The sequence below is a fragment of the Onychostoma macrolepis genome, chromosome 16 (genome assembly GCF_012432095.1).
Source record: "Onychostoma macrolepis isolate SWU-2019 chromosome 16, ASM1243209v1, whole genome shotgun sequence".
In the NCBI taxonomy this organism is placed as follows: Eukaryota; Metazoa; Chordata; class Actinopteri; order Cypriniformes; family Cyprinidae; genus Onychostoma; species Onychostoma macrolepis.
The window spans coordinates 7,411,156-7,426,393 of NC_081170.1; the positions used below are offsets into that span (position 1 = coordinate 7,411,156).

General features: G+C 35.7%; 2 protein-coding genes across 10 annotated transcripts in view; one reads left to right on the forward strand and one right to left on the reverse strand.

Annotated features, from left to right (window-relative positions):
* The window catches only part of adam22 (ADAM metallopeptidase domain 22), a 64,421-nt gene that overhangs the window by 25,190 nt on the left and 23,993 nt on the right, over window positions 1–15,238 (reverse strand). For 8 of the 9 annotated variants that reach the window (XR_009266282.1, XM_058746016.1, XM_058746019.1 and 5 more), the window contains 9 exons: window positions 12,215–12,278; window positions 3,201–3,270; window positions 2,967–3,037; window positions 2,595–2,669; window positions 2,398–2,469; window positions 1,811–1,977; window positions 1,641–1,725; window positions 1,457–1,547; window positions 1,279–1,330 (listed from right to left, as the gene is read on the reverse strand). Coding sequence is in view for 8 of the 9 variants with exons in the window: in XM_058746016.1 (XP_058601999.1) it covers window positions 1,279–1,330; window positions 1,457–1,547; window positions 1,641–1,725; window positions 1,811–1,977; window positions 2,398–2,469; window positions 2,595–2,669; window positions 2,967–3,037; window positions 3,201–3,270; window positions 12,215–12,278 (747 nt within the window). In the remaining variant the exon portion in view is untranslated. Of the gene's footprint in view, window positions 1–1,278; window positions 1,331–1,456; window positions 1,548–1,640; window positions 1,726–1,810; window positions 1,978–2,397; window positions 2,470–2,594; window positions 2,670–2,966; window positions 3,038–3,200; window positions 3,271–3,736; window positions 3,849–12,214; window positions 12,279–15,238 lie in introns of those variants that run through there. The other variant, XM_058746022.1, reaches the window with a different exon arrangement.
* cldn12 (claudin 12) lies at window positions 3,898–8,560 on the forward strand. The gene is made up of 3 exons (XM_058746023.1): window positions 3,898–4,052; window positions 5,122–5,423; window positions 6,585–8,560. The coding sequence occupies exons 2-3, from the start codon at window positions 5,147–5,149 to the stop codon at window positions 7,331–7,333; spliced, it is 1,026 nt and encodes a 341-aa protein (XP_058602006.1). The 5' UTR covers window positions 3,898–4,052; window positions 5,122–5,146; the 3' UTR covers window positions 7,334–8,560.

The following is a 15,238-nucleotide window of genomic DNA, read 5'->3' on the forward strand; positions in this document are numbered from 1 at the left end:
ACACATGGATAAAGACAAACCAACACACACAGACGCACACTGTGACATGAACAAACACCTATCGCATCACACGTATCTGATCACTTCACATCACAGCATTTCTCGAACGACCACTGTGAACATTTCTGACTGTTTTAAGCATATATACTAATTATGAGTTGTGGTTTGCTATTCTGTATTTGTCTGTCTAAGACAATTTTTCACTTTGACACTGACAAACACTGTTTATGAATATTAGATTGCTAAAAAAAAAAAAGAGCCAGTGCAAAATTTGAAACATGAACAGTGAAATGTCAAAATCCACATGTGAAATGTCAACAGTGGAGAGCCAAACAGAGAAAATTGGACTAAAATGATCAATAACACTTTCTCATGACATTTTGAGGATATCATTTTCTAATTTTACACAGGAGTTCATATGTCAATCTTACAAAAATGTTCTATTTCACCCCAATATCAAAAGAAAAATACAAATGTTTGGCACAAAAGAAAACATAATTTTTATGATTATAAAGTTTTACTTGTGCAGTAAGTTTTTTTTTGATAATTACAAAGATTTACATTAATCTGAATGTATCTGGAGTTTTTGTGTAATGTTCAATTGTGATTCTTATTACTGTAATACAATAAAAATGTATTTAAGGCAGCACAAATTATGTATGACAAAGTAAATAATAATTATATAAAAATAATTTAATAAATATTTCACATTTTAATACATTTTACTTTAATAATTATATATATATATATATATATATATATATATATATATATATATATATAAGAAGAATTAGGTTATTTTTGGCACATTACAGTAGTAAGAATTGATTTTAGGGTGAAATGCTAATCTTAAATGTGCTTATTTTGTGGAAGGTTTTGTGAGATTCACCCTCACAGATTGTAATGCTAATTTGCCCACCCATCAACAGTCTGTGAGGTTCCCGTGAAAATGAAAAGCACTGGGACAGATGAATTGAGAAGCCAAATGATTTACTGCCACCTAGTGGTATTCATGTTTAAATCTGTCTCAAAGTTTCTCACTGGCTGTGACAGAAAGTGTTATGGATCAGTGAGTGGCACAAATTTCAAACACTGTTACTTTGACTACATTTAATTTAAAGTTATTTAAGCAACAAAACACAGGAACGCAGACTCAGCACAAAGCATGACAGGCTGTTTTAGTAAGACTAATATGCATTTCCAAAAGGGTCTCAAAACTTAAGTGAATTATGTGAGTGTGTTAGGAAATCTGGGAAATCTGCTTCATTAGAAACTTACCCAACATCATCCATTATGCAGCCAGACCATTTATCTTCACACTTGCACTCCCCTGTGAGGGAAAGACGGATTACAGTAACAAACTATGAGAGTCTGTATGTGTGAGTACTGCTGTGTTTACTGCCAAAGCACACACATGAAAAATATAAAAGTGAGAATAGGATACGAGAACACTCACCATTTAAAATGCGTTTCTTATCAGAAAAGATGCCGATATTTTGTCCCAGTGACTGTGCGAGAGTTATAGCCATTTCTTCAGTCTTTCCATACTACAAATAAGGAAAAAAAACACCCAATAATAGCCTTTGAGACAGATTCATTTTCATTAGTTAAAAGTGTCTTGTATAACCACAACTACAAACCTCATTGACTCCGCCTCCTTTAGTGAGTGAACAGACTCCGCCCATGTATGAGGCTCCTCCCCAGTTGCTATGAAAACGGTTGCCCCTAAAAGGAGAGAGAAAACTGATTAGAATGCCACATTACCTGATCATAAAACTAATTTATGCTGTGTGTTTTCTTGATAACTCACGAGAAAAGGTGGACAGAGTCACACTTTTCTTTAATAAAGTCTCTTCGGTACTTCATAAACTCTCGTAATGTCACCATAGGATCATCGTTGATGTTAAACCTGTTGTCCGCAGCCCACGTTTCCATCGCAACCAAGACAATTCTAGTGTTGAGTTGCTCTTTGAAGTACTACAGATACAAACAAAAATGATTTTATTAACAACAGGTGAATAAAAAATTGCATCTCTTCCATTTAAATCTGAATCCACAAGACACACGTGACGACTGCAGAATGATGGATCATTTTTGTCTTTCATTCTAGATCTCAGTTTAACATATTGAACAACAGGCTAAAGCAGATAAATGCCAACTGTCTCTCACAGAGAGAGAGAAATTGAGGTATGTTTATGTGACTGTCAAAGGCAGACAGACTTATAAACAAGCAGATAAAGCAGCTCATGACGTGACTGTCAGACTGCACAAGGTCTATTTGTCTTGGGAAACCAATGAGGTTTAATAGCTATACACTCTAAAAAATAAATTAATAAAATGATGTATTATTAAAATTAATCAAAGAAGACTATGAAACGTACATTACTAGCAACTTACCAGATCAGCCATATTCACAACAGATTTGGCGTAGTTATTTGTCTGTCCAACGGAAAGGCGATGTTTCTTGTACTGGGAAAAATGAATGTGAATACATAATAAAATGAATGCATTACAGGCATAAGAAAAAACAATACAAAACTGGTTAATAACATGTTAGATAAATTAAGTCAATAATAGACTGTCACTCATCTTACCATCAAATGATCATTTATGACCATCAGCTCTATATATTTGGTCTCATCTGCAACACTCCGTGGATTTCGTGATATCTGTGTGAGAGATTTGACAGTGCATTATATTATATCATCACCCTGCAGCATGCAAAACATGCTTACTGCAGAGAAACAGCTGATCTATACATTAGTGCTATAAAGAGTTCACAGCCCTGCTGTAAATATTTCATGAGTGTAGGAGAGATGGGGAGGAAAAGAAAGACACAGAAGAAACAGAAAGAAAGCAGCACTTTCAACAGCACTGAAATCACATCAGATAGTCAAAGCTTAACAGATACACACACCCACAAACACAAGCCATGAGCCATGAGTGTTGTGAGACAGTATACACACCTGTCTCTTTTTCCTTCTGTGGGCGGCACTGGACAGTGGAGGGTTCTGGAAGGGTGACTCTGCCAGGTGAACTTAAACAAATATTAACTATCAGTATGGACAGCTTAGCATAAAGTGCATGCACAAAAATCTAACACATTCTGCTTTATTAATTATCCCCCATGGGCTCTTATTTATAGTGCACTCATGCTATATACACAATACTTTAAACTTGAACATGAGAATGGTTCATACCTGCAGAAATGAAGTCCTCTGGGGGGTCCAAACCAGGAGACTGATAAATCATGTGCACATGAACCTCCTCCTACAGGGAAAGAATGCGAGGAAATGATATGATTCATACGTGTCAAACACTCCTACATAACACTTAGTGAGTTTGATGAGACACTTTGTTCAGTTTGTATAAAAAAAGAGACATCTCTGTCAGGAGTTTCTAAATTGCTTCAAAGGACCCTTTTGGTAATATAATGATAATTTTCTCACAGAATCAGTGATCTATAATAAAGCCAGTCACATTTTTATTGAGCCAGTTTGTTGTCTAAAAGTTCTAAATGTATTAATTACAATATTTGTAGGCCTAATATTTTTACAGTTTGTTACAGTTTTGTTGTTTTAATTAATTTTACCCAAAAGATTTTTTAAATGTTTTGACTTTAAAAAATATGACTACCCTATTCACAAGTGTGGATATCTAGCTTGTTGTGAAGAAATAGTTAACACAATTTAGAAAAAGATAAGATGGAGAAGTGGAAAATGAACGTTTTGACTACCGTTTCCTGAAGGCTCTCAAATATGCAACATGATTTGCTTGAGACAAAGCTCCATACAGGCCAGAAAAGGCCATGGTATGATTTGAACACTGTTAACTGGAATAATTATCCCGGCTTTGTGTTTATTTACTTTATACTAAGTGAGCGCGCACGTGACGTCACGCCGCACCCGCCTCAGTGAGTTTGAGCGCGCTCCCGAAGAGTCCCCAAACACAACACAACACTACAGGACGAAACCGGACAGAAGATCACCGTTTCTGTGAGAAAATGACCGTTATATCACCAAAAGAGTCCTTTGAAGCTTACTGTTAATCAGGTATGTGCGCGATATATTGGTTCTGACAGCGTCACTCGGATAAAACCTATAGCGCAACAGGTTGTATCATAATGTTAGCCGTTAGCTGAGATTAGCTTATTAGCGCTCGAATATAACGTACTCTTGAATGAATCATAACTAAACCACATCTGGAATTAAAACAAACCGTAACGTTAAATAAAAACACCAATTACAAGCTCGTGAAAACACAACAAATGTAACTTTAAGTCGCGTCTGATAGAGACAGCAAGAAACTCCTGACAGAGATGCGATTGTCTGACATCTATTGTTGTAATGACAGATACTACCCAGAGACGTACATTTATTACCCTCCATATAAACAGTACACATGCCTATTGTACATATACACAAGAGGCATTTATTGTAGTCTACTTACACTTTACATTTAGATACATTAACGCTTAATACACACACTTATACTTGACACATATTTAAGCTATGCATCATCACTTAATGGGGTTTTGGCTCATCTTTACTGTAACTTATGTCTGTGAGGGAGTGGACATTACAGTAAGTACACTTTCTATGTGTCCATACATACATACAGCAAACTGAATGTAAATGACTCAAAATATGTAAGTTTTTCTCTCTTCATTTGTGACCATGGACCACAATCAGTCATAAGTACCTCAGGTATATTTGTAGCAATAGCCAACAATACATTGTATGGGTCAAAATGATCGATTTTTCTTTTATGCCAAAAATCATTGTAATTTTATAAGATTTTATTGTAAATTTCCTACCGTAAATATAAAGTTATTTTTTGATTAGTAATATGCATTGCAAAGGACTTAATTTGGACAACTTTAAAGGCAATTTGCTCAATATTTTTTATTTTTTTGCACCCTCAGATTCCAGATTTTCAAATACTTGTATCTCAGCCAAATGTTGTCCTATCCTAACAAACCATACATCAATGGAAAGCTTATTTATTCAGATGTATAAATCTCAATTTTAAAAAAATTGACCCTTATGACTGGTTTTGTGGCCCAGGGTCACATTTTACTCCTTGTCTAAAAATGCAATTTTGTGTCCCTTTCCCCACAAGGTTCCAGTTTTTCCTGCCTCCAGCCATGTCTTGTCGTGACATTCACGCCACCAATGCTTTTGCCTTCATCATCGCGATGCTGTCGGTGGCCGGTCTGACCGTCGCCACACTTATTCCCCAGTGGAGAACCACCCGCCTGCTCACCTTCAACCGCAATGCCAAAAATGTGACCGTGTACGACGGCCTGTGGACCAAGTGTGTGCTGCGTGATGGTTCTTCGGGTTGCTATTACTTTGATTCAGACTGGTACGCAAAAGTAGACCAGTTGGACCTCAGACTGCTGCAGTTCTGTTTACCTGTTGGTAGGTGCTCATAATGGGTTCATTGACCTCATTTCTCAGTTTATAAGGCCCTATGAAAGCTGTATTGTTTTTCCCAAATTTGTTTTCCTCCCAAATTCCATGTTTTATTGTGTTTTAATGGCTTAACTTTAAAGAGTCCATATGATGCTTTTTAATGTTTTCTTTTTTGTTTATTGTGTAATGTATGTTTATGTATAAAATCTGCAATGTTACAAAGCTCAAAGTCTCACACAAAGGGCTTTATTCTAGCTAACAGAGAACACTGTTCCAGACCTGCTTAAAACACATTGATTAAAGTCCAGATATTACTTCTGCAAACATCTACAGCACAGTTTGAAATATTTGCATAATGTCTGCCCAAAGGCATATTGCAAAGAAAGAAGGTGAGGTGAATTGTAGTTTTGTCACTATGTCATGGAGATGTTTTGCGTTTCAATGCGAAAGCATTGTTTAGCCTTCCGAAAATGGCTGAAATTAGGAATCATTGGTGAAGATTTAACAGTTTAAAATTTAATGAATCTTTAAAAATGAAACAAATCCTTTCCTTTTTTTTTTTTTTTTTTGGCAAACAGTGCTTTTAATGAGGTTAAACTTTTAATGAGATTTAATTTTTAAATTAAAACAAGGATGACAAATTCTGATATTCCTAAAAAAAAATAGAGTTTTAAAAAACTGTAATATTATTATTGAAAGTACATTCTGTTGTACGAGAGTTTATGCGTGTATGTGGCAATAGTTTTGTCAAATGAAATGGTAAAACACTTGTGACGTGACTCTGAGCAGCTCTTGAGATGAAGTTCATATGTAGTGTCCTATATAGTGAGACGGCAGATGCTGAAAACAACACGAACATCACACATGCTAGAGTATGTGTGGTAGACCAAACTGTGCCGGATATTCACTCATTTATTTCATATTAAATAGCAATAGTCTTTTTGTGATTTATATTCACTGACAATAGTCTATTGCCATTTGATTAAGTGTACAGCTCTACTTTTTAAATTTATTCATCCAATTTGTGCCAAATTCCAGGACATATTGCGTTGTACAGTAAATTGGATTTTTATGATTTGTTCTGGTGATTCTGTCCTCATTCACCACACCGCGGAAATCATTGGGCACCAAGTTCATTCTGTTGACATCAAACTCTTCTTTCCACAGGTCTGCTGTTTTCCAGCTTGGCTCTTCTGCTCTGTCTCACTGGCATGTGTAAAACTGCTTGCTGCTCCAAAACTCCCGATGACATCAAGAACTCCCGCTGCTTGGTCAACAGCTCAGGTTGCCATCTAGTGGCTGGGATGCTTCTGTTTCTGGGCGGGGCCATCGCCATGCCGCCCTCCGTCTGGTTCCTGTTCCACACACGTAACCTTAACGAGCGCTACGATAATCTGTTTGCCGTTGAGTTTGGGGTGTATGTGGCCATTGGCAGTGCTGGTGGTCTGATCTTAGCTGCTCTGCTGATGTTCATGTGGTATTGCATGTGTAAAAAATTGCCTTCACCCTTCTGGCTACCTCTACCTGAAGGGCCTGCGATGACCAACAGCCTCTCCGCGCAGCCCCTCATGACCAACGGCTTGCCTTCTCCTGTGACATACGCACCCCAGACCTTCCCTCCGGCTGTTCTGGATGCCCCTGTTTTTGTCCCAGCACAGGGTTACCCTCAACATGCACCCACTCAGCCTATGCCGCCCCTTGTCTACATGCCACAGATGTCCATACCTGATGGTTACGGCTCAGAAGTGGGAGCCTTACAGGCATATAGTTACGCTCCCTCTCAAAGCTACGCACCTTCTCAGGGATACGCCCCATCTCAAAGCTATGCCCCCTCACAGAGGTATGCTGGACACCGCTATTCCACACGCTCCCGAATGTCCGGCATTGAGATTGACATTCCTGTCCTTTCTGACTGACCTTGAGTTGGTTGTTTCAAATCAAACTGGTATTCTATTTCTAAAACTTAGAAATGGTAAATTAACTGTGGTAGTGAACAAAATAGTGAAATTGAAAGAAACGCCTTTTATTCAATTAGTGTAGCAGTTACCTCTTAGTTATAACACTGAAAATGGCCAAAAGATGGTCATCAAAGCAATAACACAAGTGGAATTAGGAATTCTCTCAATGAGCTTTATTCATTAAACACAAGCAGAATAAATTTCTGTGTAAACTGTTCATAATTTCACGGAGTATGTTGCATTTAATTCAGTGACAGGTTTACGTATTATGTACACAGAAATACTTTCTGCTAATTTTCATGACCCTAATGTCTTTATTCTGCTTTTAAACCTTGATAGTAACACTGAACTTACTGTTGATGTTAAGCATTGTTTTAACCTGTCAGTGAATATGCATGCTAATATCTAAATGTGATAAGTAAATGCTAGAAAGAGATGCAACCTACAACCTGTTTTATGACCGCTTACACTTGTATTACTGTTAAGCCATGAAGTTTCATATTTGCCTTTTACGTTGCCTTGTTGTAATACCTGAACATCATGTTTTTTTTTACTTTGTTGTTATGTGAAGGAGAGTTCATTTTTACCTTATGTTTATTATTATTATTATTATTGCAATGGAAAGAAATTTCTCTTTTAATGTTACTACATGAAGATACTACATGAACTTACATAACAGAATCTTTTTTTATACGTTGAAGGGTTTGCAGGTTTTAGAAAACCTTGTATTTTGACTCGTTACTTGTCTCTGCCTGATGCCTTTGAGCAGTTGAACTACTCTTATCAAGACTACTTCCACTTATTGATTTATGCTTTGTAATGAGCCTTACTTGAGCAACAAACCATTAATGAAACACTACACTGCATTCTTTTAGTGCAGATGTATTGCGTTTTAAAGGTATCACACCAGAGAAGTCATTGCAGTGTAACTCGAGCATTTGAATATAACATGCTTTAGTAGTATGTTTGTTTACTGTTACATAGTCATTTAATTCATTGCTAAAATGAGAGAAAAACACTAATGTCTTAAAAACAGATAGTTCCTATTACACTGCCTATGACATTTTGCACAAATCAATTTCATCTTGCCTGTTGCAAAATATTAATTAATGTTTTTTAACACAGTGTATAGACTACTAATGTCTTGAATGCTCTTTTTATTAAAGTGCAGTTTATTAAATGTCACTTGGTGTCTGAGTTGCTTTCATCAGGGTAAGCATACTGGTAGAGTTATTTATTTAAATTACTGGGCTTAAATGTTTTATCAAATTAAAATCAAATTGAAAACATTTATTTAATTCCAATATAATTAAAAAATGTTCCTAATATTTATTAATAAATTATTAGGTAAAATATTTATTATATTGAACATTGTTAGCGCTTGATTATACTCTTGAATGAATACATATAATTTTTTTATCTGTAGTTTTACTATTTGAGTAACCAATATTTTATTAATTTACCCAATATTTGTTTAGCTCTATGTATTTTAAGCTTAGTAAAGTACAATGTAGAAAGCTTAAAAACTCTAAGATCAAGCAAATATACTGAAATCGAATGAGAACCATGTCTATCGAGTGCTTTTCATATGATACACAGAGAGGCTATGAAGAGCGTTTCAAATCAGCCACTCCATTTTATTTCGGAAGGCAGCTTACTAGGTTTTGGAACAGAGCCAGTCAGTCTCAAGATGTTTAACAAAAGCCAACCTGAAATATCAGACAACTCCAATATTCAACAATTACATCACTGCATCTGGCAGACACTTCTATCCACAGTGACTTAACGGTGAATTTGAGATGCGTATTATCAGACATGTGTTCCCTGGGAAATAACCTTGCCATTGCTAGCGCCATGCTCTACCAGCTGAGCTACAGGAACACTACACATCCTGCGAGCACACTCCTGCACGCTTGCACTTGCTGCCAGGGGGGAATATCAGTGCGCTAGATAAGAAAGACAAGGGAGACACAGACCTCGTTTCTATGAAGGCTGTTCCACTACACCCCCCTATACTCACGAATGAGAGGCGGCACTTTGTGAAGGATTAGCCGTATAACGCAGATGGCCTCTCAGATGTATTGGCTTAAAATAAGATGGGGTTTTCTGTATTGGAGCAGAGGAGGGAGTGTGTGTGTTCTCTTGGGGACTAGATCATGAATAGAAAGCAGGTTGGGGGATGGCACACTTTAATTTTTTTGGAAAGTGTGTTAAGGATGTTGAGGGGGTGGGGTGCCTGCCGTCCCGTTCCAGAGACGTTCACCCACCCCCAACACTATTAGCCCACCCGACTGTCCACTGAACGAAAGATAGAGGGAATGAGAGACATGGCGAGAGAAGTAAGAGATGTCTCTCCAAACACACACGCATTCACATACAATAAAATGCAGAAAATGTTGACTGTAGTACAAAATGTTCATTTCCTGATCAAACTAGTACTGGCAACTGATTTGAATCAGTTGCCTTGAAGACAAGTTGAAAATAGTAATATACTGAATTATTATTTACAATAACTCTTAATTTTTTTTAATATACTTCAAAATGTAATTTACTCCTATGTGGGCAAAGCAGAATTTTCAGCATCCATTACTCCAGTATTCAGTGTCACGTGATTCTTTTTTTGCCACGTGATTTTAATATGCTGATTTGCTGCTCAAGAAACATTCATTATTGTCAATGTTTAAAACAGTTGTGCTGCTTACAGTAACATTTATGAGAAAATCATGATATATTTTTTCAAGAATCTTTCATAAATAGTAAAATCAAATACGACGGGCATTTTAGTGTTAAGTAAAAAAAAAAAGAAGATTACAAGATTAAAGTTGTAATATTTTGAGAAAAAAAGTAAAAAATTATGAGAATAACGTCGTAGCAATACGAGAATAAAGTCGAAATATTTTGAGGATAAAGTCGAAATATTTCGAGGATAAATTTAAAATATTTCGAAAATCAATTCGAAATTAATAAATCGACTCAATTATCGTAATTTTCGACTTTATTCTTGAAATATTTTGACTATTCTCAATTTCGAATTTATTCTCGAAATATTTCTACTTTATTCTCACAATATTTCAACTTTATTTCGATTTTTTTTTCTCAAAATATTACGGCTTTACTCTTGTAATCTTAGATTTTTTTTAACGTTGCACTAAAATGAAACGTACAGACATGTACGTGTAAAACACATGTAATCAAAAGAACAGCATTTATTTTAAATATTTAAAATATTATTTGTAATCAAAAGAACAGCATTTATTTTAAATATTTAAAATATTATTTAAAATATTTTATTAAATAAATTAAATAATTATTAATTTTTTTACGGTGCAATATTTTAGAAAATCTACACTATCTGTAATAGTAGCTATATTCTTAGCTATTTGGCCAAGTGTTAAAATTATTTCCAGCAAAGCTGACATCAGTCAAAAAGAATAATCATTTGTTTGACGTTGTTGTTGTTGTTTTTTTTAGACTTCAGACTTCATGGATACTGATAAATTATGTGCACAAATTCAGAACCTTAAATTAAGCTAGTAAAGAGGGTCCACTTTGATTTCATTATGACTTCAGGTAGGTTGAGAGGCAGAGACCCTGCATGTACTGTGAGCTTTGTACAGCATCCAGCAGTGAGAGACGCTACAGAGGCCAAAGAGGGACACGTTTTCATGTCCCCCGCTGCAGTGCGAGGCGGATAACAGATGTATGTGCCATATGGTGAACAGGACGATACTGTCCCTCTGGTTTATGACTGTGTCTGAATGAATCAAATCAGAGGACTGCCCTGTTGCTGAGGTCACCAACACGCAAGGTCATGGGGTTGATATGAAACATGACAAAACCATCAGCATAAAGACGATAAAGAAACCGAGTCATTTCTCAGGGTGCATGTGATGCTCATAAGACAAGCTGACGAAGCATTGCACAACAAAAGGGAGAAGACGAGCATTCCACACATTACCACAGAAGTATATACACACACACACACAGTATATATACTGTATATATTGCCACATTATTCTAAAAAAAATTATAAATGTGCTTATAAAATCTAAGCATAATTACAAATATGAATATTTACTATACATTTACATTTACGAAGATATACATTTTTGTGTGAATTATGCTTAATTTCATTCATTATATCATTACATCTCTGTATTTATAATAAGTGTGTGTGACTGGACAGATAAAACAAAGCTGAGAGAAAAAAGGCAAACTGTGAATGGATCATAAACTCCCTCTTGTGTCACTGAACAGGTTTCATTCTCCCATTAATGAAAGAACTTCAACATCTCAGCCTTTCACCGCTGCTCTAAATGACACAAATCTCTTCATTAGCATGTTCCTCTGTGAATCACTTAATGAATCAGATCATCATTCTGCGACTGAGAAATTATATTTTCCTCTGTAAAACCTCAGTGTCTCAGTGACACAGCTTTAGCTCGTCTTTCACAGATACGCCCTCTTCGTTCTCTGCCAGTGTCCACGTGGGATTCTGCCATTAGCAGATAATAGCTGTGCTTTTGCAGAGTCAGGTGTCTCTATCGACTGTGTGATGGGCTTATCAGTCAACATATGACCTGTCTGCACAGGAAAAACCCAGTTAAACTGCTCTGGGTTGTTTCCTTGCCTCAAACAATCACTATCAAGTATACAGTTTCATCTACAGACACCTTAAAACCAAAGTAAAGATGCAGCAAGTACACTATAGAAACTGTGGCAATACAATAAATATATTTACTTTAAAGCTAATAAACAACACGATGACTAACATGATAACTTACAATACTGATATAAGCGATATTTGCTTTGTTTAATGCAGTGATCCACTATACTTACACTTGTAGTATTCTCTCCTCCTGGTTCGATCATGTATGTGTGGTTCCCATCAAAGAACATCCCACTAGAGAGATAGAGAGAGATGGTGATGCATAACTAGAAAGTTACATAGTTTAGTGGTCATTAAACTAATAACTAATGTTATACAAAAACATGCTAATTAAAGAGCATTTCGAATTGATGTTGAATGTCACTTACATTCACATTTAAATTGTAATTTTGCTGTTATTTTCAATCCAAAGTCAATTTACAAACAGATTAACATTTAAAGAATTTAATATAACAATAATTTTAACTAGAAAAGCAAAGTTTGTCAAACTTTGAATGCTGATTTTTGGAGGAGTGTCTTATGGACAGAGACTATGAATGGAACTCTTGCTCGATTTTGCACAGTATATACTGTATACTGCCTACTAATATAGAAAACCCATGCAATAAAGAGTTGTATGCTACATTGTTGCACATAAACCTCATCTTGTTGCATGATTAATTCAGTGTGGGGCGTCCAGTTATTATCTTGCAAAAGTGGTTACTATGCATTTTTGCAATTTATTGCACAAATGTTTAGCATAGAGTAATGAGATTCATCCATCTAGATGTGGCATAGTGGAGATTGCGTATATGTGTGTGTTTATGTGTGTCCAGACGTCTCTTTTAGCCTTGAGACATGCAGAGAGGATATCATTCTCTGCTCTGATAGAATTTATCTTTTAGATCAATCAGTCGGTGACTCTCAGAGAGCCTCCAGACGGTGCTGAGACACTCAAGGTGACTTCTGAAAGCATTAGGAGGATGATACAATGCCCTTTAGCCTGACAACATTCATAAATACAGAGTGCCCTTTCACACATGAATGAAATCGTGAAAGAATTTTCAATGGGTAATGAGAAAATAAAAGTTCATCAAGACAGACTACACTGATTTTTGAATCATTTAGGGAAAATGGACGGATGGATAGAGAGATAGACAGATATATAGATAGAGACGCTGTTTGCGTCCGGTGCAGACATAATGTGTCTTAAACCAACCCTATGCCAAGTTTGTATAATAACAGAACAGCCAATATAACTACATCACTAATGGCTTTAGGTCAATGATCCGCAAGAGGTAAAATAGCTCTCAGTCGATGAGGGGTTTTAAAAGTGTCTGCTGGAGGCTGTCATCAGCAGCCCGTGACTGTTTTCAGAGCGTAATGCTGTTTGTCTGACCTGTAATATGACATTAAGATAAAGCACCATAGACTGCAGCCTCAGCAGCACCACTCCTCCCTCTCACACATACACACACGGTTCTCATCACACATAAGTGACAGTATCATTTCCTCTCAGTATTATCTCCTCTCTTAAATGTCACACTTTATATACTCATATTTACCACAGTTCAGTTTGGGGTTAGTAAGTTTTTCGTTTTATTTTATTATTTTTTTAACAATAAATACATTTACAATGTTACAAAAGATTTCTATTACAAATGAATGCTGTTCTTTTACACTTCCTATTAATAAAATAATTTTATAAAAATGTATTATGATTTTTACATAAATATTAAGCAGCAGAAACTTTTTTCAATATTGATAATAATAAGAATTTTTTTTAGCAGAAAATCAGCATATAAGAATAATTTTGAAGGATCATGTGACACTGAAGACTGGAGTATTGGCTGCTGAAAATTCAGATTCGCATCACAGGAATACATTTTAGTTGTTATTTTTAATTGTAATAATATTTATTATAATTTTTACTGTATTTTTTAATAAAATAAATGCAGCCTTGCCAGCATAAAAACTTAATAACCCCAAACATCTGAGCAATAGTGTAATTTTTAATCATGAGATGTTTCACTTTAAAATACGTTATATTATATTGTTTATTGCAAAGAACAATATACATGTTCTTTTATACTAGTGCATAATTAAAAATTATAAAAACAAACAATTTAACATAGGTGAGTTCTAGTATTAATTTTCACAAATTTATTTTGGATTTATTATTTAATCATAGTTTTTGTCTGTTGATGAAAATATTCTTTAAATTTAGTCAATATTTTATCATTATTTATTTGTTTTAATCGATTTTACTAAAATGACACCTATATTTATCTGATCAACTAAAATGAGTACACAAATATTTTATATAAATTAATTTAAACATATATCAACATTTAACAAATACCATGTGAACACTGTCCTGAAATAATAACTTTACAATGAGCACACTGTACTGTAATACAATATGTTGAATTCTTTATTCTTTAGTGAATTCAAATAAACAACAACAGCAATTCATTTCGTCCTAAATCTGTGCGGATGTAATTCTTTGAGGACAAGATATTTAGGCTGTAAATGTTTGAGCGTGATGACTATGAATGTGAAGAGCCCTGCCGCTCTATTTCTGAGCTACATCTGACCTGACTCTGTGCATTCAGATACAGAGAGAGAGACAGAGAGAGAGAGAGAGATGGATCTGACCTGGCTCCTTCTCTCACTAAAAATACAGACGGAAGGAACTGAGCTATCCCAGAGGGCCACGCAGAGAGGCGGTGTATGTGCGTAAGGCTCTATAGAGACTAACTCAATTCTCCTCAGGCTCACGAGTGGCTCATCAACACAGCTAGGTTTACTTCAGCTATGCAGAGAACACAGCAGGAAGCCAATAATATAAACATAAAACTTACAAACACAACAAATATTATATTTTCAGCTTGCAGCAGTGGATCAAAAGGCCAGATGTGATGCAATGAGCATTACAGCAACAGTACAGGGGAGAACGACAGAAAAACACACACACATGCAGGCACAAAGAGCGCTGAGAGCATCAGTGTGTGATATGAGAGGAGGATAATAGCATGCTGTAATTATACAGCTCTATAATTGTTGAATGGGATAATCGCAGCTTTGGCCTTCTAACATGTGTTTATTTATGAATGTGTCTTAGAAAGATACAGACAGTTCTGTGGGCAACTGTAAGTAAACAGCATGCAGTCAAAACTAAAGCATGTCATGCTGCTTTTGTAAACCGGTGTGTT